Source organism: Macaca fascicularis, chromosome 12 (genome assembly GCF_037993035.2).
Source record: "Macaca fascicularis isolate 582-1 chromosome 12, T2T-MFA8v1.1".
NCBI lineage: Eukaryota > Metazoa > Chordata > Mammalia > Primates > Cercopithecidae > Macaca > Macaca fascicularis.
In genome coordinates this window covers 137,718,930-137,746,733 of record NC_088386.1, presented here as the reverse complement: position 1 = coordinate 137,746,733, position 27,804 = coordinate 137,718,930, and the positions used below count along the sequence as shown (strand labels likewise).

At 51.8% G+C, this 27,804-nt stretch overlaps 1 protein-coding gene across 1 annotated transcript; it reads right to left on the bottom strand.

The window, feature by feature from the left end:
* Positions 1–1,935: 1,935 nt before the first annotated feature.
* On the bottom strand, positions 1,936–26,466 carry GAL3ST2 (galactose-3-O-sulfotransferase 2). Its single transcript, XM_005574908.4, has 4 exons — positions 26,318–26,466; positions 8,805–8,894; positions 5,449–5,704; positions 1,936–4,162 (listed from the first exon to the last, which is right to left on the bottom strand). Exons 1-4 carry the CDS (start codon positions 26,344–26,346, stop codon positions 3,341–3,343), a joined length of 1,197 nt encoding a protein of 398 aa, XP_005574965.3. The 5' UTR covers positions 26,347–26,466; the 3' UTR covers positions 1,936–3,340.
* Positions 26,467–27,804: the final 1,338 nt, after the last annotated feature.

Below are 27,804 nucleotides of genomic sequence, written 5' to 3'. Positions count from 1 at the left end.
TACTGCAAACCACACACCATTTTACGTCGCCAGAAAGACCCCAAATTTCCATTCAAAAAGATGGTACCAGTTTCAGTTCCCACCAACCTGGAAGGCGGAGACAAAAGGACAGTGTGCCCCTCCTGTAACTTCATTTCTTCGGTGCCTGAAGCTGAGGGCAGAGTCCATGCCTGGGCACAGGGCTGCCACCGCAGCGGCCACCGCCCCAACCCTCGCTCGTCCTCCCAGAGACGACCTGCGCTCTGCTCAGAAGCAGACCTCCTCCTGCTGGGCTCACTTGGGCCCGGTGTGCCAAGGGGGCCTGGTTTTGGGGCCGGCAGATTCTGCTTGATGCTCAGAGGGTAACTGGATGCTGAAAACCGTGAGTCTTTCTTCAACTCAGGGGAATGTTTCCACGGCAGGCCAGGCCTCACCGACGCAGGCCTCCTCCGGACAACTGTCCGGCACTGACTGAGGGTGAAGTGAAATATTAGAAGCTGAGAGCCAGCGCCTCATACAAAGCAGGGAAGTAACAAAAGCCCACCAAGAGTTCTGCCCAGGGCTTTCCCGGGCCTTGAAGCATGACGAGATCATGAAGGAATTCTTAACAGGACCCGTTTAGTATTAAACAGGTTTTACTGGGGGGGTCTGAAAAAACTCCCCAGGCCTCCACAAACAAGTTTACTGGGCTCTGAAGGAACTCCCCAAACCTCCATGATTTAGCAGAAGAGAAGATAAGGGTAAACACCTGGACCCATTTAGATCAAGTAAATTTACTGAGGTTCCAGAGGAAGATCTTCAGGACTCGAACTTAGTTATAGATTAGAATAATTTAATCACGTATGTCTTTAGATGAATCACACTTACACGTAGACATAGAGCCTAGAAGGTTTATAAGCTCTGGAAAAACTCTGTAATCTGGAGTTAAGTCTGGTAATCGTTTCCGGGCCATCTCCCTGTAACAAGTTACAGAAATAAAATCTCTCTTCTTCCCCAGTCCATCTGCATCTCGCTATCGGGCCTCGGGAATGAGCAGCCCGACCCTGGGTGTGGTCCGGGAATGTTTTGTTCTCGGCGTGACCTGCTTTCTCATCTGTGGTCTTCTCTGTCTTCTGGGACTCCTGTTGTTGGCACGTGGGCTCCTCCAGGGCCACTCTCCCTTTACCTGGAGGAATGCCCTCCTGTGGCTTCCCTGGGCTGAGCGGGGAGGGAGGGTGGGCGGCCTGCAGGAGTCCCTGGGCTGAGAGGGGAGGGAGGGTGGGCGGCCTGCAGAGGTCCCTGGGCCGAGGAGGGAGGGAGGGTGGGCGGCCTGCAGGAGTCCCTGGGCCGAGAGGGGAGGGAGGCTGGGCGGCCTGCAGAGGTCCCTGGGCTGAGAGGGGAGGGAGGGTGGGCGGCCTGCAGGAGTCCCTGGGCCGAGAGGGGAGGGAGGGTGGGCGGCCTGCAGGAGTCCCTGGGCCGAGCGGGGAGGGAGGCTGGGCGGCCTGCAGAGGTCCCTGGGCTGAGCGGGGAGGGAGGCTGGGCGGCCTGCAGAGGTCCCTGGGCTGAGCGGGGCGGGAGGGTGGGCGGCCTGCAGAGGTCCCTGGGCCGAGAGGGGAGGGAGGCTGGGCGGCCTGCAGAGGTCCCTGGGCCGAGAGGGGAGGGAGGCTGGGCGGCCTGCAGAGGTCCCTGGGCCGAGGAGGGAGGGAGGGTGGGCGGCCTGCAGGAGTCCCTGGGCTGAGAGGGGAGGGAGGGTGGGCGGCCTGCAGAGGTCCCTGGGCTGAGCGGGGAGGGAGGGTGGGCGGCCTGCAGAGGTCCCTGGGCTGAGGAGGGAGGGTGACCTGCTGAGGTCCCTGGCTGACTCTGACTCAGTGGAGCTCGTGCCATTCTTCACAGCCGACTCTCACTGAAAATTCACTCTTCCTGAAGCTGTTATGCCCAGACTGTTTGTTCCCCAAAGAAGACCACCAGAGTCCAGAGTCAAAGCCAAGCGGCAAGGATCTTTACTACAAGTTCGAACTTGGTCCCTCCATTCCACAGCATACAGGAGGGCCTCGAACAATGCGAGTGCTTGCTTTTTATAGCCCGATGTAAACAGGATATGTAAAGTTACAGGGAACAAGGTAATCCTCTCGGTTACAGCATTACAATTGGTTAACATTCTACATTTAGCATTCCTTATCGGAGATCTCCCAGGTGATGTTTTTCTGAAGTTTGAAAGAAATATGGAGGAATGTGTTTGTGCTGGACTCAGGAAGTTGGGAGATATATGGGGGATGTGCCTCATTCCTTTCAAAGCTCCCCCATTACACTGGGGTCCAAGGGAGCTGTCTATGCTGCTGGTTTGGGTTATCTCTCTTCTTTGAAATACTGGTTCCCTGCCCCCCCAAAAAAAGCAAAGACACACCTAGACCTGCAGGCCTAGATCCACTGCTGGGGTCTCAACCTCCAGGCTGGCGTGCAGCAGAGTAGCTGCGTTTCCTGGGTGCCCCAGGCATCGGCTGGTCCCAGCATGTGCACCCCTTTACCCGCTGAGCCCCTGGCAGCCAGGGATCACGTCCTGCCAGGCAGGGAGGCTCTGTCCCTCCGTGTGAAAGACGAAGAGGGCTGCCCACAGCTGCCCTCTGGCACCACACCCAACATGGTCTCCAAGGCAACCAAGGGTATGTGGACCCCCAATCACTCCTTTGGCAAGTGAGACGTCCTCTCCTTCACGGGGCATTAGGGGCTGACCAGCAGGGGTCGTGGAGCCGAGCTAGAGCTCTGGTCTTGTGAGCAGCTGTGCCATCTCTGTAGAAAACGTCCTTCCATCAGAACCAAACCTCCTGCAGCTAAAGATGGGGAGCTGTTCGGGAGCGGCTGACCCCTTGCCCCTGCCCCATTTCCGGGCTGGTCTTTGTGGCACTGCCTGTGCCTGTAGCTGTCTCTGGGACCAGCACCTTGTTGCCAGCGCCGGGAAATTCAGGGGAGCCACTCTGAGTTCCTCCGAGGACCCACAGCCCCAGTGCCCAGGACCCTCGGGAGACCCGGGGCTCACGGGCATGCGCGTCCTACCGGGCAGGTGCTGACCTGCCATCCAGCTTCCCCTACTCCCCCGCCCTCCTGTTCAGTCCTATTCAGTGAAGAGAGGCACAGCCTCGGACCCGGGGGCGGGGGGAGGGGGGCTGCCGCCTGGGCTCAGGGCGCTCTCTGGGAGGGATCTGGGCGGATCGTCGGGGTGGGCGGCTCCTTACTGGGGTCTCCACCCTCTTCATTTTAGAGCCGTAGCCGGTGGGCCTGGGTTTCCCAACGCCCCAGAAGCCCTGCGAGGATCCCCGGCCTCTCCGGTGATGGCGGAGAGAGGGGCTGCTGTCCGCAGGAGGTCCCGACCCCAGCCCCGGCCCCTCTACTCCCCCAGGAACGCGATGTTCTTGCGGGGCTTCTCCGGGAACTGCAGGGCGTACAGGTGGGCCATGTACTGGAGCTCAGGCATCACCAGCCTCTGGCACACGCGCAGCGTCTGGTTGTCCAGGCCCGGCCGGAGGTTGTAGCCCAGGATGTCGGCCCTGCCGGACTGGTAGGGGCGCAGGCGCAGGTCTCTGATCTGCGTGCGGTTCTTGGGCTCGCCGCCGTCTTGCAGGCACAGGGTCGCGAGTTCGCGCCTCCGGGCGCGCAGCCGCTCCACCTCCCCGCGCAGCCGCCGTGGCCCCAGCTCGGCGCGCAGCTGCCCCCAGAGGCTGCGGTTGAAATGCTCGTACAGGCGCCAGTCCAGCGCGCACCAGCTCCGCGCGCGCTCCCGGGTCTCGGGCGCCAGGCGGGTCACGGAGCGCGCGCTGCGGGCGTTGATCCTGAAGGCCACCACGTCGTCCAGCGCCCAGCGCAGCCGGCGCCGCAGCAGCACCAGGGACTCGTCCAGGTGCTCCGCGATGAGCACCAGCTGGAAGCGCCGCTCCACCTCCGCGATGCGCGCGCGCACGTAGCCCTCCTCGCGCGGCGCGTTGGGGTCGAAGCCGAAGTCGAACCACATGTTGTTCTTGGCGTAGACGTTCTTGAGGAGGCGGCTGTCGTTGTAGAACGTCCGCGGCGAGGCCAGGAACGCGTCCAGGCTCGGGGCGCGCAGGAAGGCGGGGGTGTAGGTTTTGTAGTAGATGAAGGAGGACTCCAGCTGGAACACGGGGTTCCTCAGGATGGAGAAGTAGAAGGTGTTGTTTGGCATGACTTTCTGCACCTGTGTGGCGACAGAGAGGCGGGCTGCGGACCGCGGGCCCGGGCCAGGGTGGCCCACCCGCGGGGAGGAGGCGCGTCCTGGCCACACCCGCTCGGGGAGCCCCCCCATCCACACATCTGCGGAGGGACCAGGGCCTGGCACCTCCTCGTGCAGTAGCTGCGGGAGCAGAGCCAGGGCCACACGCAGGCCCTGTAGCACGGTCACTGGTTCCCTGGGGCCCAAAACAGAGGCCAAGGACGCCAGGATGGGGCCTCAGCAGGAGGAGGGAGGAGGAGCTCCCAATGGCACCTCGAGAAGACGCAGAGGCCTCTAGGGGTGGGATGCTGTGGGGCACAGACCCAACACGAAGGGCCCTCCTCGGGCCCCTGGCACAGGGGGCCTTCAGCACTCCACCAGCTGCCAGGCCAAGGTGACACCCACCTAACAGATAAAGAAACTGAGGCCCAGAGAAGGCCCATGACCCGGGTTCCCCACAGGGTGGGTCTGGACTTACCCTCACTTGTGCCCCCTCAGAGGTCCTGGAGGATATACCCCACCCACAGAAAGTAAAGTCATGCAGAAAGCCATGCCCAACTACACCGCTGGCTTCTCCATCCTCAGAAACCCAGGGAGAGAACAGTGGGAGGCCTCCTCCCTGCTCCCACCCTCTTCCTTTCCTCTCCTCCTGACCCCTCCTCCTCCCTCTGCCCCACGGCCCCCACCTCACAGCACACCCAAGCTGCCCCGCTCTCTGCCCACCACCTCTCCTCACCGGGCCTCGCTCTGGCCTCACCTCGTCACCTAGCCTCTGCTGGCCATTCTCCACAGAGCGCTGGGGGTGACCCTAAAACACCTGTGCCTGCCCACAGCCCTCCCGCCCACACTCCCTGCCCTGCTTCTTTTGTAAGGAAGGTCAGGGAAGCCCTGGGGGGAAGAGGGCTCTGTGCTGAGACCTGAGGGACCCAAAGGAGGGCCTGCAGCCACGGGAGCGAAGGTCAGGGGGTGGGGTGAGCCAGGCCTGTGCAGTACCAGAGGAGGCCAAAGAAGCGGGAGAGCACTGGGGATGCCCTTGGGCAGGGGCTGTGGGACTCCTAGGTCTCATTCCAAGAGCAACTGTAGGCTACTGGCCACCTGGAGGGGCAGGGGTTGGCTCAGCAGGATGTGCGGCCCAGGCCCTCCCCACCCCCTCTCTGCATGCCCCGCCCCTAAGCCTTCCACCTCCTCTCCGGTCTCCAGGCTACACCACTCAGACCCTGCAGCCACAGCCACAGCCGCAGCCCACCCTCCTCCCCAGCGGGCCACCGCACCTCAGGCAGGTTGAACCTCAGGTGGTTGCACATGATGTTGAAGTGCTGCTGCAGCTCCACGCCTTCCACGTAGCGTGCCAGGAAGAGCCTAGGATAGCCCAGGTGGACGTGCAAGCCGGCGGGCAGTGCCACGGACAGGTTGTGGGTCTCGGCAAAGCGGTAGAGGATGTTGAGGACCGTGCTGCTGGCCGTCTTGTGCGTCTTCAGGAACATGATGTTGGTCACGGGCGGCCCCTTGGCCTGGCCCCCAAACAGGCTGGGAGGGAAGGCACAGGCCACCATCAGCAAGGGTGCAGATGCCCCGATCCCCGCTCAACAATGAACCCCAGCCCGGCAACCGCAACGAGAGACCTCCCAACCTGAGCCCCCCAACTCTAGGCCAGGGGCCCACTGCGTAAACACAGAACCCTGGCCCCAAGCCTTGCCCCACTCCACAACCTCCCATCTGGTGGCCCAAACACAGACTCCCCCAACTGTCTTCCATAACCATGCTCCCCAACTCTGTGCCCCTGAGAACTAAAAATAAAACCCTACATGAAACCCAACTTGGCCAAGGGGACCCCAGACACACCTTAAAACTGAGTTCCCAGCAGTGATGGGATGGGAGGTCAGACCCATCCCATCATCACACCCCCTCCCCTTTGCGGTTTAGACACAGCAACTGCCCAGTGTGAATGTTAAATAGAGACCATGAAGAAAATGTGGCACATATATACCATGGAATACTATGTAGCTATAAAAAAGAATGAGTTCATGTCCTTTGCAGGGACGTGGATGAAGCTGGAAACCATCATCCTCAGCAAACTAACAAAGGAACAGGAAACCAAACACCACATGTTCTCACTCATAAGTGGGACTTGAACAATGAGAACACGTGGGCACAGGGAGGGGAACAGCACATACCAGGGCCTGTCGGGGGGGTGGGGGCAAGGAGAGGGAAAGCATTAGGAGAAATACCTAATGCATGCGGGGCTTGAAACCCAGATGACGGGTTGACAGGTGCAGCAAACTGTCAGGCCTATGAGCCCAAGCTAAGCCATCATATCCCGTGACCTGCACGTAAATATCCAGATGGCCTGAAGCAACTGAAGATCCACAGAAGTGAAAATAGCCTTAACTGATGACATTCCACCATTGTGATTTGTTTCTGTCCCACCCTAACTGATCAATGTCCTTTGTAATCTGCCCCACCCTTTAGAAGGTTCTTTATAATCTCCTCCACCCTTAAGAAGTTTCTTTGTAATTCTCCCCACCCTTCAGAATGTACTTGGTGAGCTTCACCCCCTGCCCCCAAAACCTTGCTCTTAACTTCACCGCCTGTCCCAAAACCTATAGGAACCAATGATAATCCCACCACCCTTTGCTGACTCCTTTATCGGACTCAGCCCGCCTGCACCCAGGTGAAATAAACAGCCATGTTGCTCACACAAAGCCTGTTTGGTGGTCTCCTCACACGGACGCGTGAGACACAAACCACCATGGCACGTGTATACCAGTGTAACAAACCTGCACGTTCTGCACCTGTGTCCCAGAACTTAAAGTAAAATTTTTCTTTTAATTAAAAAATGAAAAGAGACCAATAGCCCAGCAGAACTGACTGTGGTCATAAGACACCAAATTACCAACAGGGCCTGAGGCCACGCCAGGCAGGGGCTAAGTCACGCACACTGCACTTAAAGCAGAAACCAGGTTCTCCCTGCCACAAGCTTTTCTTTGTCTCTAGCAGCCAAACGCTGGCCTTGAGAGGAACAACATTAAAGCAGGTGCAGCTCACCCCCCGCCAGACGCTGCCTCGCTGACCCCTGCTCCACCAGCCAGAACCATAGCTGCAATCGGACAAAAGCCTCATCTCAGTAACTGTCTCCTGAGCAGGGACCCCCAGCCCCGAACCGGTTCTGGCGGTTTACAGAGGCTGCACACCGAGTGCTTCCCGTCCCGGCTTCACCTTCTGACGTGCAGGGCCTAATTGTAACGCAGTTAGATGTGCAGTCTCCACCCCAAGGTGAACGTGGGTCACATGTAACACACGTGTTTGTTCAGGACACATGCGTCAGGACCCCCTTTACGAATATCCACAGCTCCTCCCGTCACTTGCTGAACGTGTACTTGGCCAAGCCATTCAGAGTATGTCCCCGTCCCACGCCCTCCCTCGAAGTGTCCGATCACAGCCTTTCAACGGCTGTGCTCCCAGCCTGTGGGATGTCCACACTTTATAAGAAACAAAGTCTCCTCTCCAAATTTACAGATGTCATGATTCTTCAGCTGACACCCCCAACCCAGGAACCCCCACCAGATCCAGCACTGCGCCCCGACCTACAGACCCTCAGCCCCGGCCTCAGGGCCCCACAGAGACAGTGTCCTCAGACCCACCTCTGTTTCCCTCAGGGGCTACACCTTCTGGCCCACACGTCACCCCAGCCTTCTCCCTGGCGCCCAGGCGTGCACGTGCAGCTGGCCCTGTGACCTCATGCGACATCATGTGACCTCAGCCACACATGCGGTGCTTCTTGGCAGTCCGTTCACACCAGGAAAAGGAAGGACCCCAAAGCCGAGACTGGCGGCCAGAGGTAGGGCTGGAGTAGACGCTGGGCCCACTCTTGGAACCCATCACGACACCTACCCAGTGGGCCTGGAGTAGCAGGCGCCCTCCCTGCCCCAGAGCAGGGCCAGCAGGAGTGACCAGGATGGTGGGGTCAGGGTCTCCAGGCCTAACCAGCCTGGGCGACGCGGGTGAGCAAAGACAGGGTCCTTGGGACCTGTCTCCGGCAGCTCAGCTCGGCCCAGAGGGGACTGGTGCTTCCTCTCTCTTCCAACCAGAGGGGCTGGGGAGTGGCAGGGCCTGGAAGACCCTCCCAGCAGCCTGGCTGAAGCCCTGTCTGGAGGCACAGCTGGGCTGCGAGGTGGGCACCTCCATGCACAGGGGCTCCACAGAGGATGAACCACAGGCGGGCAGAGGAGAGGGTCTCCAGGCGGGCCCAGGGCTGCGAGGTCTGTCCTGAGCACAGTTCCGACCTTTTCCTTCCCAGATCCCAGCCCAGGCCCACAGGCCACCTCTGTTGTGGGGAGCAAGAAGGAGGCCTCCAGCCCTGCCCGCCACACTAGGGACCCTCTGCACACACTAGCTGGCTCTGCCCCCAAACCCAGACCCGGCCCCTGCTCCCCAGAGGCCCAGGCAGGTTTGTGGTTAACAGGAGACTCTCCGGGTGCCCCCGAGGAAGGGCCCATCTGTCCCTCCTCTTCCAGAGGGATTCAGGCCCAGTGGGGAGGTGTGACCATGCTGGGGTCCCGGGCTCTGCCCTCGGGGCTGTTAGGAGGCGCCTGCCCAGGGCAGGACTTACGGTGGCGGCAGGACTTACGGTGTGACAAGCTCTAAGTCCGTGAGAAGGAATCTGGCCAGCACCAGCAGAGTCAGGGCCAGGAGGAGGAGGAGGATGACCCGGAAGTACCTGTGGAAATGGCAGCCCATGAGTGCCCAGGCCGGGCTGTGCCAACCCCACCCCACCTCCCATCCTTCGGCCAAGCCCAGGTCCTTGGGCCACACAGGTCTGGACCTCCCCTCATCTCTGTAACATCTTGTCCTCAAATCCACTGGGTGCCGGCCCAGGGCTTAGGGGGTCTCAACCCAGGACAGGCCTGAATCTGATCCCACCCTGACCACCCGTGAATGGCTCAGGGCTGGAAAGAGCCTAGTGGATGAGCCATCCCCTTCCCTGGGGTTCGGGAGCTGACAGGGCTGCGCTCCTGGGACCAGAGGTGGGAGCAGGTCAGGGGACCTCTACCCAGGCAGGGCCCCCTGGGAGACTGTGATGGGACGGCGACCCTGAGCTCTGCACCCCAGGGGATCTGGAGAGGCCGAGAGTTTGGTGCAATGGACTGTGCGCCCCCAGAATCCACGGGCCAAACCCCTAACATACAGCGTGGCGGTGCCTGGAGGTGGGGCCTCTGGGACATGTCAGGGTTGGACGAGGTTGTGAGGGCGGGTGGAGACCCTGTAATGGGATTCGTGTCCTTCTGAGACAAGGAAGACACCAGAGTGCAGCTTCCACTCCCCACCCTCACTCCCTACACGGGGGCACAGAGAGAAAGTGGCACCTGCAGGCCAGGAGGGGGGCCCTCCCTAGGAACCCGCCACGCTGGCTTGAGGTCACACGCCTTCCGGCCTCCAGAACCGTGAGAAGCACATGTCTGCTGCTGGGGCCATCCTGTCTGTGGTGTCTGCTGTGGCAGCCCGGGCTGACTGGGCCTGAAGGAAGCATGATGCCTCCAGACAAGGAGGCGGGGCCCACACGAGGAGACCTGAGGAGGCCTGGCCTGGGTCCCAGGAACCCGGCAGGTGCAGCCAAATCAGGGAAGAGCAGATCTGGATAAGTCCTGACCGCAGAGTCGGGCAGGGAGCCAGGGTCCCCCATCCACTGGGCAAAGCCCCCCATCAGGTGATAGCAGCAAAGAGGCCCCTCAATGATGGGGTGGGGCTACCACGTGGGCCGGGTTCCCTCAATGATGGCGTGGGGTGCCACGTGGTCCGTGGTTCCTCAGTGATGGGTTGGGGGTGCCACGTGGGCCATAGTGTCTCGGTGCAGGTCAGGCACAGGCTACAAGGGAAGCAGACACCACACCTGCACTCGACGAGCTCAGCATCTGGAGAGGACACAAGGGGTGAGCTTCCTGCTTGGACTGGGGCCTTTGCATGGGGCCTTACAGGGTACATAGGAGCACAACAAGCCAGTGGGGAAGGAGGAATTGTAACCAAGGCAAAGCGGGGCAAGAAGCCCAGCAGCTGGAGGAGAGGGCAGGCGGCAGGTGGGTCAGGGGGCTGGGGGTGCTAGAACAGCAGGGAGGCAGGACCCAGGCCCAGTGCGACGTCACTCTTCACCCTCCCGGGGCGTGGAATTGGGTTAGGATCTGCCCCGCTGCTCAGTGGTCACACGACCATTCATGCTCTGCCTGGGAGAAGAGGGGAGGGCTGGGCTGGCTCTGCCCCGCCCCACTGGCCCCTGCCCAAGAAGAGTTCCTGATAGGCAGGTCCTCACTCCCACACGCTGGCCCAGCACTCCTCTCCTTTTGGGGAAAGGAGATGATTTTTGCATAAAACAATCTTGAATTTTAGCATAATCTCCAAGAAGAGAATTTTTAACTAAGAAGTCACTTCTAAAGTTCAAATAGACAAAAAACATATAGTGATGGCCAGAAAAATTCTAAACAGTCATGATAACGAACATCGGCTCTCCCAGATCTACTCCATAGATCACAATCAGTTCCATATGGGTCAAAGATTTAATGTAAAAAAATAAAACCACCGAAGTCAGAGCATAAAAGAGAATGAGGCTGCCATCTAAGCAAGACACAAAACCAAAAGGTTATGAAGAAAAGAAAGACAAATCGGGCAAACATGTAATGTTTCAGGCCAGGCGCAGCGGCTTACGGCTGTAATCCTAACATTGTGGGAGGCAGAGGTGGGAGAATTGCTTGAGCCTAGGAGCTTGAGGCCAGCCTGGGCAATATAGTGAGACCCCATCTCTGCTTCTTGAAACATTGCTGTTGGAATGTTTCAAGGATGGCTGCGCCAGGGTGGCCAGGTGCATTCTGACAGCAAACAGGGGCAGCCCTCAGGACCTCAAGCCCCTCGCAGTCCCCTCACCCTGCATGGGACCTCAAGGCACCCCTGGGGCTGTGGCCACAGCAGTGAGCTGGCAGGCAAGGCTCTGGTCAAAGTGCCTGCCCCACCCAGCCACTAGCTGACCCACATGGGGCCAGCTCAGGGCCGCCAACAGCCCAGCCCCTCACGGGAACCACCAAGTAGTCCACACTGGAACCTCCAGCTCCAAGACTGCGGCTTTCAACAGAACCTCTTCGTATGACACCTTGTCTCCTTTTTCTTCCACACCAAGGGTGTGGGTCTCGAAGACACTGGGGATGGTAGAACCAGGAACTCCCATAATATCTCACACTTCATCCTCACGGCACACACGGCACCTCAGACACCAATGCCGGTGCCACCACCGTGGCTCTACCACAGCCACGCTTCTAGGAGACGGGACAGGAGCTTCCGGCCCTCCCTTCACCTCCACTCTACAATTCTTCAATGCACCCTCCAGTCCTTAGTCAAAATGCAACCACCTTGAAGAGGCTCCCAGCGGCCAAGGCCCAGTAAACACTAGAATCCCCAGGCACAGGGAGGGGAGCGTGAGGGGCCGCAGAGCAGAGAGGGCCATGCACCCCAGGCAGGGTCAGGGTCCCGCTGGAGACACCCACAGCTTCGTGAGAGAGGACATGTTTTCCCACACCCAGACGAGGCCCCACACTGACCGCGGAGCTCCTGCTCTGCCGTTGGGTCCCTTCTGCGGACTCCCCAAGACCCTCCCCGGGAGAGCGGCTGCCCGGGGTGGGAAGGGCAGTTGTACGGCTCCGCACAGTTAGAGATTAACCCACTGATAAGGCCCGGGGTGGGAAGGGCAGTTTTACGGCTCCTCACAAGGCCCGCGCAGGACACCAGCAGGGTCTCTCAGCTGCCACTCTTGGCCATCACTTCCGTTCAGCTATAGTCAACTCCTTCCTCAAACACCCTGCACCTTTATGGCCCCTCACTCTGCACCTTTATGGCCCCTCACTCTGCACCTTTATGGCCCCTCTGCACTTTTATGGGAGACGCTGGCTATCTGTTTGAGAGCTGCTTTCACACTTACAACACCCACCTTGGCCTTGGGGCAACATGAATCGTCTCTGTTCTTTGCAACTGCCCAATTAAAACAATGACGTCTCCAGAGAAATGCCACAGCTTTCTCAAGGCGGGCTCTTCCCTTGCCAAAGGACCTGCTAGTCCCACACCTGCAGGGATCAGGTAGGGTGGTCAATGTTGGAGCAACCGGGAAGAGGGCCCAGGAGGTGAATCCAGCCACAGGTGCACTTGACCGACCCAGAGGACTGTGGGGCAGTAAATGGGTGATGTGTTCCACCAAGCAGAGAGATGGTGTTTCTGTCCTTACACCAGGGGTTACACGTTGTTACACATTCTTTAAGGAGAGCCCGTGGCTGCACTACTGTGAATTTACTAAAAACCACTGAATTGTGCACTGTAATTGGGTAAATTCTTTAGTATGTGAATTGCATCCTAATAAGCCTGTTAAAAAGTAAAAAATCAATTCAAAATGTTAAAGAGTTTAGCTGCTAAAAAACTTGAAAGCTAATGATTGTGGGGGAAAATGAAATATTGCCAAAAATTATAAACCATTTGACATTGCTTTCAAGTGCCTTTAGCTTTTAGGGGCTTCGTAAAGTCCCCAAGGACCCTCCCCTCAAGCTGAAGCTGCCTTATGGGACTCACAACTGTGGGGACTGCGGCCAGGCCCTGCTGCCTTTGCTCTGGGGGTTGCCAGAGTAGCTCAGTGGTTCCCAAAGGGCCTCAAACTTCCTGCTGTTGGGGCCTCGGGGCTTGGAGGCCACTGACCTGCTGCCTCCTTGGGAGCGCCCAGAAGATCTGGCTTTCCGGCTCTGGGCAGGTTGCTGGGACCGATGGTTCTTGATCACACAGGGCCATCAGGGGGCCACAGTGCACTCGCCCCGGACAGATGGCCCTGGCAAGTCCCTGAGGCTCCCAAAAGAAAGAGCAGAGAGGCCAGGGAGGCACTGGCCCAGTTCCAGTGGGGACAGAGGGGACGGCTTGAGGCACCAGGCCCAGGCCCCGGCCCTGCGAGTACAACTCAGTGACCTGTGAGTGCCTGCAGGACAGCAGTTCCCAGGGCATTCAGAGAGAATTCTACAACTTCTGAGTAAGAACCAACAAAATATCTAAAATTAGGAGTAATAAAAGTCTTGGGCAGGTGTGGGGGCTTACCCCTGTGATCCCAGCACTGTGGGAGGCTGCGGTGGGAGGATCAATTGAGTCAAGGAGTTCAAGACCAGCCTAGGCGATATAGTGAGGCCGCCATCTCTATGGAAAATACAAAAATTAGCCGGGTGTGGTGGCTCGAGACTGTGGTCCCAGCTACTCAAGAGGCTGATGCAGGAGAATCACCTGAGCCAGGGAGGTTGAGGCTACAGTGAGCCTTGATCTCACCACCGCACTCCAGCCCGGGTGACAGAGCCAGTCTCTGTCTCAAAAAAATAAACAGACAACAAAAACAACAACAACAACAACATGGCCGGGCGCGGTGGCTCAAGCCTGTAATCCCAGCACTTTGGGAGGCCGAGACGGGCGGATCACGAGGTCAGGAGATCGAGACCATCCTGGCTAACCCGGTGAAACCCCGTCTCTACTAAAAATACAAAAAAACTAGCCGGGCGAGGTGGCGGGCGCCTGTAGTCCCAGCTACTCAGGAGGCTGAGGCAGGAGAATGGTGTGAACCTGGGAGGCGGAGCTTGCAGTGAGCTGAGATCCGGCCACTGCACTCCAGCCCGGGCTACAGAGCAAGACTCTGTCTCAAAAAAAAAAGAGAGTGTCAAAGAAAAGAGTCAAACTGTAAAATAATTGAAGAGGTTTATTCTGAGCCAAAATGAGTGACCATGGCCCATGACACAGCCCTCAGGAGGTCCTGAGAACATATGCCCAAGGTGGTTGGGGTACAGCTTGGTTTAAAACATATTTAGGGACATATGAGACATCAATAAAATACATTTAAGAAACTACATTGGTTTGATCAAGAAAGGTGAGACAAATCAAAGCAGGGGCTTCCAGGCTATAGGGAAATTTAAATATTTTCTGGATGACAATTGATTGAGTTTATCTGAAGGCCTGAGATCAACAGTAAGGAATGTTCAGGTTAAAGTAAAGGATTGTGGAGACCAAGTTTTATTGTGCAGAGAGGGAGCTCTCAGATAGCAGACTTCAGAGAGACAGCAGGTTGTAAAATGTTTCTTATCAGACCTAAAAGCATGCCTGGCTCTTAGTTGATGATCTCCTGGATCTGAGAGGAAAGGAAAACAAAGGAGAAAGGTGATTCTCTATAGAATGTGAATTTTTCCCACAAGAGACGTTGCAGGGCAATTTCAAGGTATGGTAAGGAAATATATTTTGGGGTAAAACGTTTTTATTTTCTTCCTTGTTATGCCAGAGTCAGATTGGGAAGTAAGTCATGATATACAGGGTCAAATAAAACCCATCTGATGAGAATTTATGGTTTGTAGGACATGACACCCCAGACCTCTTAGATAGGAATTTGGGCAAGATACAAAATCAGAGCTTAGTCCTCAAAAGAAACAAATATACCCCAAATTTTGTTCATAGGAGTATACTGAATTGTAAAAAGCTGTCAATAGCTCAAAAGAAAAGTTTTCTCAGCTCTGAAAAATACAAAAGAAAGAATCAGCAACGTTTAATGCAAAGGTCAAAAAGATTTTTTAGTCTTCTATCAGTTCAGTTTACGCAGTTAACTTCTGTTCTGCTTGATATTCAAGAACATTTCCACTCTCCAAGAGACTCTGGAAAGTTTCTTTCTCTATTCTAATGCCACAATCTCCAAAGTTATCAGAATCCTATATTTAAGAACACCTGTTAGAGTTCTATAGCAGATTACAAAACCACCATCTAAGGAGGACCAAAACAGGAAAACAAATGTCCGTGGATGACAAAAAGTTTTAGGGCAACCATAGTCAAAGACACAATGGACAAAGAAATTTGTTTCCTCTGTGGCACACAGTAATTTAACATAATAATTATAATTGTTATTGATAAAGCATACTAAGTTATATCAGAATTATAGGAGTTTCCCATAATTTTGGAACACATACCAATATCATATTTATACAAACACAGCCTAAAGAAAACCAAATACCATTTCATATTTGACAATGCCTCCTGTATAATTTTTATACCAAATAGGCTAAACTACGTCATTGTTGGACTTTAGAGAACCTAATGTCTTAAAGGATTAATTAAGTCAGAAAAAGACATAATTTATAATTGGATTTTGCAAGTTTGCCAAATATCAAAGGTTTAAAACACTTGATATCACAAATTGGATTATCCATTTAACCAAAGTGGTAACTCAAGGATTTCAAAAAAGGCAAAAGCCTTCTTTGAGAGAGGAGATTTAATGTTCCAAACAACAAACCCTAATAAAAACAGCATGAAGTCAATTAAATTTGTTTTTCATTCATTTATTTATTTACTTATTTGTTTATTTTTGAGATGGAGTTTCACTCTTGTTGCCCAGGCTGCAGTTCTATGATGCGATCTCTGCTCACTACAACCTCCACCTCCTGGGTTCAAGCAATTCTCCTGCTTCAGCCTCCCAAGTAGCTGGGATTATAGGCGCCTGCCACCACACCCAGCTATTTTTTGTATTTTTAGTAGAGATGGGGTTTTGCCATGTTGGCCAGGCTGGTCTTGAACTCCTGACCTCAGGTGATCCACCTACCTCAGCCTCCCAAAGTGCCCAGATTACAGGCGTGAGCTACCACACTTGGCCCCAAGGAGTTGAATAGCTTTAATTTCTGACTCTGTGTTTCAAGAATGCAGTTTATTTTGATTGACGTCTTCTATCAGGCCAGAAGATGGGGCTTTAATTACTCTCAGTGTTGAAAATGTAGCAGGACTTGGTGTCCTTTTCACATGCGGGAGTCAAAGTCCTGTAACTCATGTCAGAAGTACTTTAAAAGCACATATAGAGAGATACACGGATGTAATAACCTTAGTTTTAAAAAAGTTTAATCCCAGTTTTTTTTCTAAGCAAACCAAAATTTAATAATAATGTGACAACTTGATCATATAAAAGTTTTTGGTTTCTTTTTACATAAATCCTCTTACTGTGACTTACATAGACCATTCATGACATGGTTGGATTTTCTGGTTTGTCCTGAACTTCCCTCCTTCTTAAACAACCAGTCATTTTACTTTAGGACTAAATTTATCATACAAGATTCTAATATGAAATTATTTCTCTTTAAGCTTTCTTACCCAAAAAGTTCGCTATTTGTATAACTTTGTATCTTGTTTCATACATAACCTTTAAATAAGCTTTGAATTAGACCAAAATTATTCACCCTTTTAAAAGGACACCTTTTCTTTCAGCAAAAATGTTTTCCTACAATATATTTTTGTTGGAAAATACTCAAATAATGAAATATCTATTTTTTAATTTAATATAACTTTAGATTCTAAATTATGACAAGTTTGTCTATAAGTATTTATCCTATTATATTTCCCTAATTATCTTATTTTACTCATTTACTTAGATTAGTGAAATGTGCACACACCACCACAACGCATAAATACATATACATATTAGGCATGTTGATGGAAGTACATCTTTTTTCTCTTTTTTTTTTTTTTTTTTTGAGATGGAGTCTCACTGTTATCAGCCTGGGCTGGAGTGCAATGGCATGCTATCTCAGCTCATTTCAACCTCTGCCTCCCAGGTTCCAACAAATCTCCTGCCTCAGCCTCCTGAGTAACTGAGATTATAGATGCCCACCACCATGCCCCACTAATTTTTGTATTTTTAGTAGGGACAGGGTTTCACCACGTTGGCCAGGCTGGTCTTGAACTCCTGACCTCACGTGATCCATCTTCCTAGGCCTCCCAAAGTGCTAGGATTACAGGCGTGAGCCACCACACCCAGTCAGAAGTACATTTTTTTTTTTTTTTTTTTTTTTTTTTTTGAGACGGAGTCTCGCTCTGTAGCCCAGGCTGGAGTGCAGTGGCCGGATCTCAGCTCACTGCAAGCTCCGCCTCCTGGGTTCACGCCATTCTCCGGCCTCAGCCTCCCGAGTAGCTGGGACTACAGGCGCCCGCCACCTCGCCCGGCTAGTTTTTTGTATTTCTTAGTAGAGACGGGGTTTCACCGTGTTATCCAGGATGGTCTCGATCTCCTGACCTCGTGATCCACCCGTCTCGGCCTCCCAAAGTGCTGGGATTACAGGCTTGAGCCACCGCGCCCGGCCCAGAAGTACATTTTATAGATTCATAAACACCACTTTTTCCCTATCTTAGACTTTCAGATTTTTTTTTTTTTTTTTCTTGAGACAGAGTCTCGCTCTGTTGCCCAGGCTGGAGTGCAGTGGCGCAATCTCAGCTCACTGCAAGCTCCGCCTCCCAGGTTTACGCCATTCTCCTGCCTCAGCCTCCCGAGTAGCTGGGACTACAGGCGCCTGCCACCTCGCCCGGCTAGTTTTTTGTATTTTTTAGTGGAGACAGGGTTTCTCCATGTTAGCCAGGATGGTCTCGATCTCCTGACCTCGTGATCCGCCCGTCTCAGCCTCCCAAAGTGCTGGGATTACAGGCTTGAGCCACCATGCCTGGCTGACTTTCAGATTCTTGATAACCTGTTTCACAACCCTAAGGCAGTTGTCAGCTAAATACCCTTAAATTTGCATATTAAAGGAAACAACTCAGATGAAAGTCAAATAGCAAAATTTACATAGTAAAATATGAAGAGAAAGTCTGGTGAGCTAGAGGGAAACTAAAGCAGACTTAATTGCCAATTGAACATAAAATTATATAAGTCTATTATAAAGGTCTTCAACTATATACACACATAGACATATACATCACTCATACACACACACAAAGATTCTGTAGCTTTTACTTCAGTACTTTAGCCGTGAGATAAATATAAGTTCACTGGCTTGCAAAAAAGACCTGTTAGATCAAAACAGTGGTTTTTATCTCAGTAGAAAGGTAACAGCAGATTTAAAGCAGGTAGAAAAGAAAACAGGGGAAAAGGGGACGTAGGAACTCTGTTGGTTTGGGGTCGACTTCAGGGCTCTTTTTTCCGTAATGTAAATGTGCACAAAGACTGTATTACTTCCATTTTACTCTGGCAAGTAGATGTGCCTTAAAACCTACAGAGTGCTCAAAAGGGGACCATTCTCTGTGTTTTCTCCTCATTCTGGGATTATTTGTTTCCCGCTTTTTTGTCTCAAAAGGAGGAACTGAGCTGTGGCCTAGGTTTTTGTGTTGTGGATTGATGTGTGCTGCTTGTGGGCAGGACTCCACAGTGTGTCACTGCTGAGTCATTTCTGCCCTCTTACAAGTCTCAGTTTCTCTCTCCAGAGGTCTATGACCTCAGAGAGGGCTCAAAACGCTGGGTGATCAGCCTTTATATGCATTTCCTGGATTAACTATTTTTAAATTAACTTTTGGGGGGATTTCCCTGAAGGGCTGCTGCACATCACAGGGGGGTCAATTCCCTAGATACTCCCATGAGGCCCCCTGGTCACCCAGAGGCCCTTTGGCTGGGAGAAGCAAATACCCTTTCTCTTTGGAGCTGAAAAACTCAGTCTCTCATTTACCTATGAAAACAACAGTTCAGTTCCTCACACAAATGCACACAGACAAACCAAACTGAGATTAATGTTGAGAGAAAAGCAATAGAGAAGACCCTTTAGAATACATCTCCAAACTAGAATTAGGATCCTTAAACAACAACCTCCTAAGAGAGAAAAGAAAAAAAAAAAAAGAACAGCCAAGACCACTTCCTGTAGACTGTACTCAGCCACCCATAACTTCGTAGCTCTCATCCGCCATTATACACACCGAGGTCAAATCCTCTCACAGTGCAAGGGCATCTACGGTACCCCCAAAGCCAAACAGGTCAGGTCATGCAATACAGGAAAACAGAGCTTTAGCCCTAAGAAGAACCCGCCCATGACTCTTGAAACCACGTGGAAGACAGAACACCCATAAAGGGGTGAGTGGGGCCTTTGTTCTGAATTCTTTAAAGAGTTCAAGTCATTAGAAGTCTTCTCAAGAGTCTTTGGTACTGCAGATGGCAAAGGGGGAAGGAGGTATAGGGTGGAAGAAAAGTAGATGGAGGAACAATTTTTTTTTTTTTTTTTTTTGAGACAGAGTCTCGCTCTGTCGCCCAGGCTGGAGTGCAGTGGCGCGATCTCGGCTCACTGCAAGCTCCGCCTCCCGGGTTCACGCCATTCTCCTGCCTCAGCCTCCTGAGTAGCTGGGACTACAGGCGCCCGCCACCGTGCCCGGCTAATTTTTTGTATTTTTAGTAGAAACGGGGTTTCACCGTGGTCTCGATCTCCTGACCTTGTGATCCGCCCGCCTCGGCCTCCCAAAGTGCTGGGATTACAGGCGTGAGCCACCACGTCCGGCACAATTTTTGTTTTTTAAGACAGAAAGCAAACACAGAAACCAAACACATGCTTTTATGTTTGATCTTTTTTCTGCCTCTGCAGCTACAAGGAATTTTAGCCAAATTAGAGAGGCCTTGTTACCCACAATTTGGAATTCTCACTCGGATTTGACCAAGTCAGGCTGAGTTGGTCAAATCCAATGAGAGAAAGACAAGAACAAACAACAACAAAAAAAACCCAACAATATATCACTGAGCACTCTGACCGTGCGGAGAAATTAAGACCAGCTGGTTGTCTCATGAGCCAAGACAGAACCCCAGTTCACTCACTTACCTAGGGAAGGGTCTCAGGCTGAAAACAGCTCTCTACCATCCTAGAACAGGAAAAGAAACTCATCTTCTCTGTTGGAAGTGAGCTCAAACTCCATAAAGGAGTTACCTTCCTTCCATCGTCGTGGAAGCAGGAGAACTTGCCTTCCTTGTTAGAAACAAGTAAAACTCCAAAAAAAAAAGGAAGAAGAGTTGTACAGCAAAATAAGCTTTATATCTTGACCAATTTGGGGAGATTAGGGATTCTCTGGAGGGGGTGCTCTCAGACATCAGCAAATTATCCTGTTGATTTGAGCCATAAAGTTAGCTCACGCCAGTACCAAGCACCATAGGAGGTTTGTCAAAGGTCAGAATCCCTCTGTGGTTACCAAAATGTGAACCTAAAAATTTGAGACACATCTCAGTTAATTTAGAAAGTTTATTGTGCCAATGTTGACGATGCACATTTGTTACCCAGCCTCAGGAAGTCCTGACCACATGTGCCCAAGGTAGTCAGAGGACAGCTTGGTTTTTTTTTTTATACATTGTAAGGAGACATGAGACATCAATCAACATATGCAAGATGAACATTGGTTTGGTCTGGAAAGGTGGAACAACTGGAAGCAAAAGCGGGACAACTGGAAGTGGGGAAGGGCTTCCAGGTCATAGGTAGGTAAGAGACAAACAGTTGCATTCTTTTGAGTTTCTGATTAGCCTCTCCGAAGGAAGCAGTCAGATATGCATTTGTCTCAATGATCAGAGGGGAGACTGTGAAGAGAATGGGAGGCAGGTTGGCCCTAAGCAGTTCCCAGTTTGACATTTTGCTTTAGCTTAGTGATTTCGGGAGCCCAAGATACTTTCCTTTTGTAGACCTATCTCAAATTTTCAGGGTTTGCATTTCGGTAACGACAGAGGGACTCTTGGGGGAGATGCCCCTGACCTTTGGCAAATCTCCTATCAGCGCCTGGTACTGACATGAGCTAACTTTATGGCTCAAACCAATAGGACAATTTGCTGAGGTCTGGGAGCACCCCCTCCAAAAAATCCCTGATCTCCCAAAATTTGGTCAAAATCTAAAGTTTCTTTTGCTGTACAACTCCCTGTTCTTTTGGAGTTTTACTTGCTTCCAACAAAGAAGGCAAGTTCTCCTGCTGCCGTGATGATGGAGGGCAGGTAACTCCTTTATGGAGTTTGAGCTTGTTTCCAACAGGGAAGATGAGGTTTTTCTTTTTTTTTTTTTTTTTTTTTTTTTTGAGACGGAGTCTCGCTCTGTCGCCCAGGCTGGAGTGCAGTGGCGCAATCTCGGCTCACTGCAAGCTCCGCCTCCCGGGTTCACGCCATTCTCTGGCCTCAGCTTCCCGAGTAGCTGGGACTACAGGCGCCGCCACCTCGCCCGGCTAATTTTTTTCTATTTTTAGTAGAGACGGGGTTTCACCATGGTCTGGATCTGCTGACCTTGTGATCCGCCCGCCTCGGCCTTCCAAAGTGCTGGGATTACAGGCGTGAGCCACCGCGCCCGGCCGAGGTTTTTCTTTTTTTCCTGCTTCTAAGATGGTAGAGAGTATCTTCAGCCTGAGACCCATCCCTAGGTAAGTAGCCGAATTGGGGTTCTGTCTTGGCTAAAGTTATCAACCAGCTGGTCTTAATTTCTCCTTACCATTAGAGCACTCAGTAATCATATAAGTTGTGTGACTGTTTGTTTTACTGAATTGTTTGTTGTTGTTGTTGTTTGTCTCTGTTTTTGTTGTTTTTTCAATCTTTTTCCCATTGGGTTTGACCAACTCTGTCTGACTTTATCAAATCTGAAGAAAAGTTCCAAATTACTGGGAACAAGGCCTCTCAAACGGTTAAGGTCCCCCCCGCCCCGCTCAGCCCCAAACACACACACACAAAAGGTGGTGTGGTGGGGGAGAAAGATGCCAGTCAAAAGAAAAAAAAAAGAGGAAATGCTTTTTATTTTGACCACGAAAGGGACTTTATTTACATAACAAGACCACCTTTTTGCTAGCCAGACCAAATTGAAAGGGCAATGTCTGTATTTATGAAACAGCAGCAATTTGTCCCAGGTGAAATATGGTAATGAGATTTAAAAATTTTTTTTAAAGGAGCTCAATGGTTAAAGTCAGCTTAATTAAAAGCTAATCTCCAAGGGATGGGTGTGTGTGTGTGTGTGCGTGCGTGTGTATTTAAAAGGCCTTCTTCATGTTCTTCATGTTTTTGGGACCTTGTCCTGTTTTTGAGCAAAAAAAATTTTTTTTTTCTCAGTTGACTGAGTTCTGTTTTTCTCTATCTACTTCTGCTGTCTCTCCTTTCTCTTGCACCCTCTGCTGCACGAGAGACCTAAAACAGTTTATAAGAGCCTGGGGTTCCTTAAAGAAAACTAAGAAGGCGCTAGACTCCCTTTGGGTTCCCATGGAACCCCCAAATGTGTAAACAGACAAGTTCATCTCAGTCTTTTTTTTTTTTTTTTTTGAGACGGAGTTTCATTCTTGTTGCCCAGGCTGGAGTGCAGTGGTGCAATCTTGGTTCACTAAAACCTCTCCTCCTGGGTTCAAGCGATTCTCCTGCTTCTGCCTCCTGAGTAGCTGGGATTACAGGTGCCCACCACCACACTCAGCTAATGTTTTGTATTTCTAGTAGAGACAAGGTTTCATCATGTTTGCTAGGCTGGTCTTGAACTCCTGACCTCAGGTGATCCACCCACCTCGGCCTCCCAAAATGCAGGCATTACAGGCGTGAACCACCATGCCCAGCCTGTCTTAGCTTTTAAACTGCTTGCTTTTGTATTGTGTTACCTGATTTATTGACTAAAATAGTTATTTGAAACAGAGGCTACTCTTGGGTTTTTACAGAAGAGTATAGTTTAGACTTAGAAATGTCTTTCTTTAAAAAAAAAAAAAAAAAAAATTGGCCGGGCGCGGTGGCTCAAGCCTGTAATCCCAGCACTTTGGGAGGCCGAGACGGGCGGATCACGAGGTCAGGAGATCGAGAGACGATCCCGGCTAACACAGTGAAACTCCGTCTCTACTAAAAAATACAAAAAAACTAGCCGGGTGAGGTGGCGGGCGCCTGTAGTCCCAGCTACTCGGGAGGCTGAGGCAGGAGAATGGCGTAAACCCGGGAGGCGGAGCTTGCAGTGAGCTGAGATCCGGCCACTGCACTCCAGCCTGGGTGACAGAGCAAGACTCCATCTCAAAAAAAAAAAAAAAAAAATTAAGGGCCCTGTAAAAGCATCACATGATCTAGCCCCATAATAATTCTCCCTTTTTGGAAATCCAGGATTCAGTGTGGGCTCTGCCCAGAGCTCGGAGGTCCAGTTACAAGACGGGTAGTCCCTGTCTAAATAAAATAAAATCTGTCTCCTTATGTAATCCAATGGTAGATTTTTATAATTTTATGTTTGATTTGGCATCCATCTTTAATCTCCCTCTAGCACACCAGACTTTTTCTCTCCATACCATACGTTGTAAATTTTGCTATTTGATTTTCACCTGAGTTGTTTCCTTTAATATGCAAATTTAAGACTCTAGCTAACAACTGCCTAGGGTTCTGAAACAGGTTATTAAGAATCTGAAAGTCTAAGATAAAGAAAGAAAAAGTCTTTGTAAATCTGTTAAGATGTACTTCTATCAGCATGCCTAATATGTCTATGTATTTATGTGTTGTGTGCAGAATGTTTCACTAGTAAAAATATACAAAACAGCTCAATTAATTGGCTTAATTAATTGTACTTAGATACTAAAGAAAAAAACTAGTCAAATGCCTTTTCAAGTTCACATGACTTAAGTCAAATCTTTAATAAGCTGGATTTTAAATTATTGGTAAATAATACTAGAAACGTCCTAAGAATTTGCCGGCATCCATTTTTGTTTGCATTGATTAATCGAGCAATTTCATACTTATCCCTGCCAAATACTACAAGGTATCAAAATTTGGCATAAAAGTTACAAAACTATAAACGCAGCCCAAGACAGAATAGTCTCTATTTGTGTAATCTTTAATAAAGAACACTTTAGGCTGGGCGCGGTGGCTCACGCCTGGAATCCCAGCACTCTGGGAGGCCGAGACGGGCATATCACAAGGTCAGGAGACTGAGACCATCCTGGCTAACACAGTAAAACCCCGTCTCTACTAAAAACACAGAAAAATTAGCCAGGCATGGTTGCGGGCGCCTGTAGTCCCAGCTACTCGGGAGGCTGAGGCAGGAGAATGGCGTGAACCCGGAAGGTGGAGCTTGCAGTGAGCCGAGATCGCACCACTGCACTCCAGCCTGGGTGACAGAGTGAGACTCCGTCTCAAAAAAAAAAAAAAAGAAGACATTAATATTGGTTTAATGATCCATAGCTACAGCTTGAATTTAGTAAGATTACCATAACTTCTAATCCTCTGGTTTTAGACAGTCTAGTTCACAGGCAGTAAGGAGGTTTGTTTTGGGAAAGGACTCTTATCATTTTTGTTTCAAAGCTAAACTATAAACTAAGTTTGTTCCTCCCAAAGTTAGCTCAGCCTCCACCCAGGAATGAACAAGGACAGCCTGGAGGTTAGAAGCAACGTGGAGTCAGTTAGGGCAGATGTTTTCTACTGTCTCAGTGATAATTCTGCAAGGGCAGTTTCATAACTTTAAATGATGAATATCACAGTTTTCATAAATCAGTAAATGATTAAAATAAAATAATTAGGTACAGGTATTAGGATAAATACTTGTAGACAAACTTGTCATAATTTAGAATCTAAAGTTATATTAAATTAGACAATAGATATTTCAAATTTGGGTATTTTTCCAATAAAAATATATTGTAGGAAAACTTTCTTGCTAAAAAAAAAAGGCATCCTTTTAAAAAGATGAATAATTTTTGTCTAATTCAAAGCTTATTTAAAGGTTATATATGAAACAAGACAGAAAGTTATAAAAATAAAGAGTTTTTATGGTAAGAAAGCTTAAAAAGAAATAATTTCATATTAGAAAGAATCTTGTATGGTAAATTTAGTCCTAGAATAAAATGACTGGTTGTTTAAGATGGAGGGAAGTTCAGGACAAACGAGAAAATCCAAACATGAAATGAAAGGTCTATGTAACTCACAATAAGAGGATTTACATTAAAAAAATTTTATGTGATCAAGTTGTCATATTACTATTAAGTTTTGATTTCCTTAGAAAAAAATATTGAGGCCAGGTGTGGTGGCTCACGCCTGTAATCCCAGCACTTCAGGAGGCTGAGGCAGGTGGATCACAAGGTCAGGAGATCAAGACCATCCTGGCTAACACAGTGAAACCCCGTCTCTACTAAAAATACAAAAAATTAGCCAGACGTGGTGGCGGGCGCCTGTAATTCCAGCTACTCAGGAGGCTGAGGTAGGAGAATGGAGTGAACTCGGGAGACGGAGTTTGCAATGAGCCAAGATCGTGCCACTGCACTCCAGCACTCCAGTCTGGGCAACAGAGTCAGATTCCTTCTCAAAAAAAAAAAAAAAAAGAAAGAAAGAAAAGGAAAAAAAATTGAGATTAAACGTTTTGTGGGTGTGGGTTTTTTGTTTTGTTTTGTTTGTTTTTGGAGATGTAATTTCACTCTTGTTGCCCAGGTCTCACCCACAGAGTCTCAGCTGGGGTCAGGCACACCCGCCCTGGCCGACCTCAGGGGGCCCCAGGGTAGCCAGAGGGGCCTCAGCTCGGCCCCAGCTAATCAAGTGAGCCTGATTCCCCAGGCCCTGGGCCTCTTCACAATATGTCCACAACCTTCACAGGAGGGGGCACCTAGGACGGTCCAGGCCAGGCAGCCGGCCCCACACCTCTCAGCCCTGTGATGGGGTGTCCTTGGCCAGTGCCCCAACAGCTGATTTTAAGTCACCCCTTAAAGGAAGGTGATTGAATTCATGGCGGCACAGGCCCTGGGGAGGCAGGGACCTGCGAGCACAGGAACGGCTTTGAACTGCCCTGGAATCACCCCAAACAGGATGGTGAGCAGGAGAAGGAAAATGCAAGGCATTCCTAGCTACACCTACCTCCCCTTCAAACCTAACTGGGAAGAAATCCACCTCCCCTCTGTTTATAGAAGGCAGACAGCACAGCAGAGCCCAGCTTCCCCTCACCACCCAGAGCCCCGGGAGCATCCTAATGCGCACACATGACCAGCGTTCCAGCAAGCGCCCCGCACTCCCACCACCACAGCCCAGCCACGGGCCTGAGCCGCAGACTGAGACTGGGAGGTCCCAAGCCCAGCAGGTCTCGCCCTCCCCGGCCATCACCTGGACACTCGAGCATCTCCATGCCACAGTGTTGGGGGACAGCTTCCTCACTGGACCCCACATCCCAGAACCCCCAAATACCCAGGAGCAGCCCCAGGCCTGGGCAGGAGGGGCCCCCTACGTCCGAAATGAAGCCAAGGCAGGTGAATTCGGGGAAACCTGACTAGGAACAGCCTCCAAATCCAAGTCACTTCCTTTGAAAGACAAACACAAAACCCACTCCTGTCAGTCTCTCAGAATAGCCACAGATGACGCGCTTTGTCCACCTGGGAGGGCCCAGTTGCCCCCCTTACCTCTGCAAGCCGCCCAGCGTGGACACCATCTTGGCCTCCAGCCTCCAGGGAGGGGACAGTCGAGGCTTGAGCTCCCCCGAGGTCCCACCGCCTCGACCCCTGCCGGCTCTGGGTTCCCCGGGGCACAGGCACAGTCAGGGTGCGGCTCTGGGGCAGGTGAGCTGGAATCCCCAGAAGCTCACCTGCCTCCTGGGACGGGAGCCACGCCCTCTCCCTGCACCTCCATCGGAGGGCTTGGTCTTAACTGTTCTGTTCTCTGGAAGAACTGGCTGAGGGAGTCTGGGGAACCTCGATGGGCCGCTGTGTTCACCAGGCCCTGGGAGGACCTGCCTGGGACCTACCCCTGCTCCCCTGCCCCACCCTCAGTGTCCATCCCCCAGTGGGGCTTGGAGGGAGCTGTCCCCACAAGGGACGGGCTTGGTGGGCTCCAACAGCACAGCGAGGGCTTCTGGACTCAGAACTCAGGACCTGACGCAGACGAGAGGGCAGCGGGCCCTGCGGCCATTGTGAGGATGAGCAAGGAAAGCCCAGCCCGAGTCCCCAGCTTCCTGCCCCTCCTCCTCCTCTTCTTCCTCCCCCTCCTCCCCATCCTCCTCCTCCTCTTCTTCCTCCCCCTCCTCCTCCTGAGCCTGCTTCACACCAAATGAAAATCTGACTTTTTAAAATCTTGGGCTGGACAATAAGTTCTGAAACAGGACAACAGGAGTGCAAAATAAATAGAAATATTTGTTTAGATTTTATGGCATGAAAATTAATTTCTCTCTTCAGGAAATAGATATTAATTCAGAGACAAGCAGCCAGGGAAATGCTGCAACATTGTGACCAGGTGCTACAGCGAATCCACAGGAAGGCCAGATGCTCCTCAGAGCTACAGGCCACGAGTCACCACCACCCTCACCCCATCCCACCAGCCCTGGTGGCCGCCATGCCCTCCGACGCCAAGTTCTCCACCTTCCCATCACACCTCCCTGTTGGTGCCAACTGAGCCTGGATTCCGGGATTGGCCCCAGCCCAAGGCAGCCTCCCTGCCCCAGCCAGTGCCTGGTTCAGGTGGGTGCAGACCACATAGCCACGGAGGCAGGAATGAGGGTGGGTTGACGGGCTCGGAGGAGGGACCGAGCAGACGTGGACTCTCTGGTATCAGAGACCCTGGGCTGGGCAGCTGCTGGTGAGAGGCCCAGAGACCCCCGGCCCCCCTTCCCCATTTACCTCCACCTGCAACCCAGGGGCCTGGGGCCTCCACCCTGCCTGGGCATCACCCTCCCGGCTGCTCTGCAGACCTCCAGAGCCCGAGTCTGCGGGAGGGGCCCACAGAGCAGCTCCCGGTGCTAACGGCAGGTGGGAGGGACGCCGGGGCCTTGCTGGCATGGCTGGGCAGCTCTCCACCCGGCACGCCCTGCGCCCTCTGCATTCCACCGTCAAGAGACATCCACGTGGGCGCTCACTCCACCATTAAGGAGGCCTCCCCGCGGCTTCTTCCACCCACC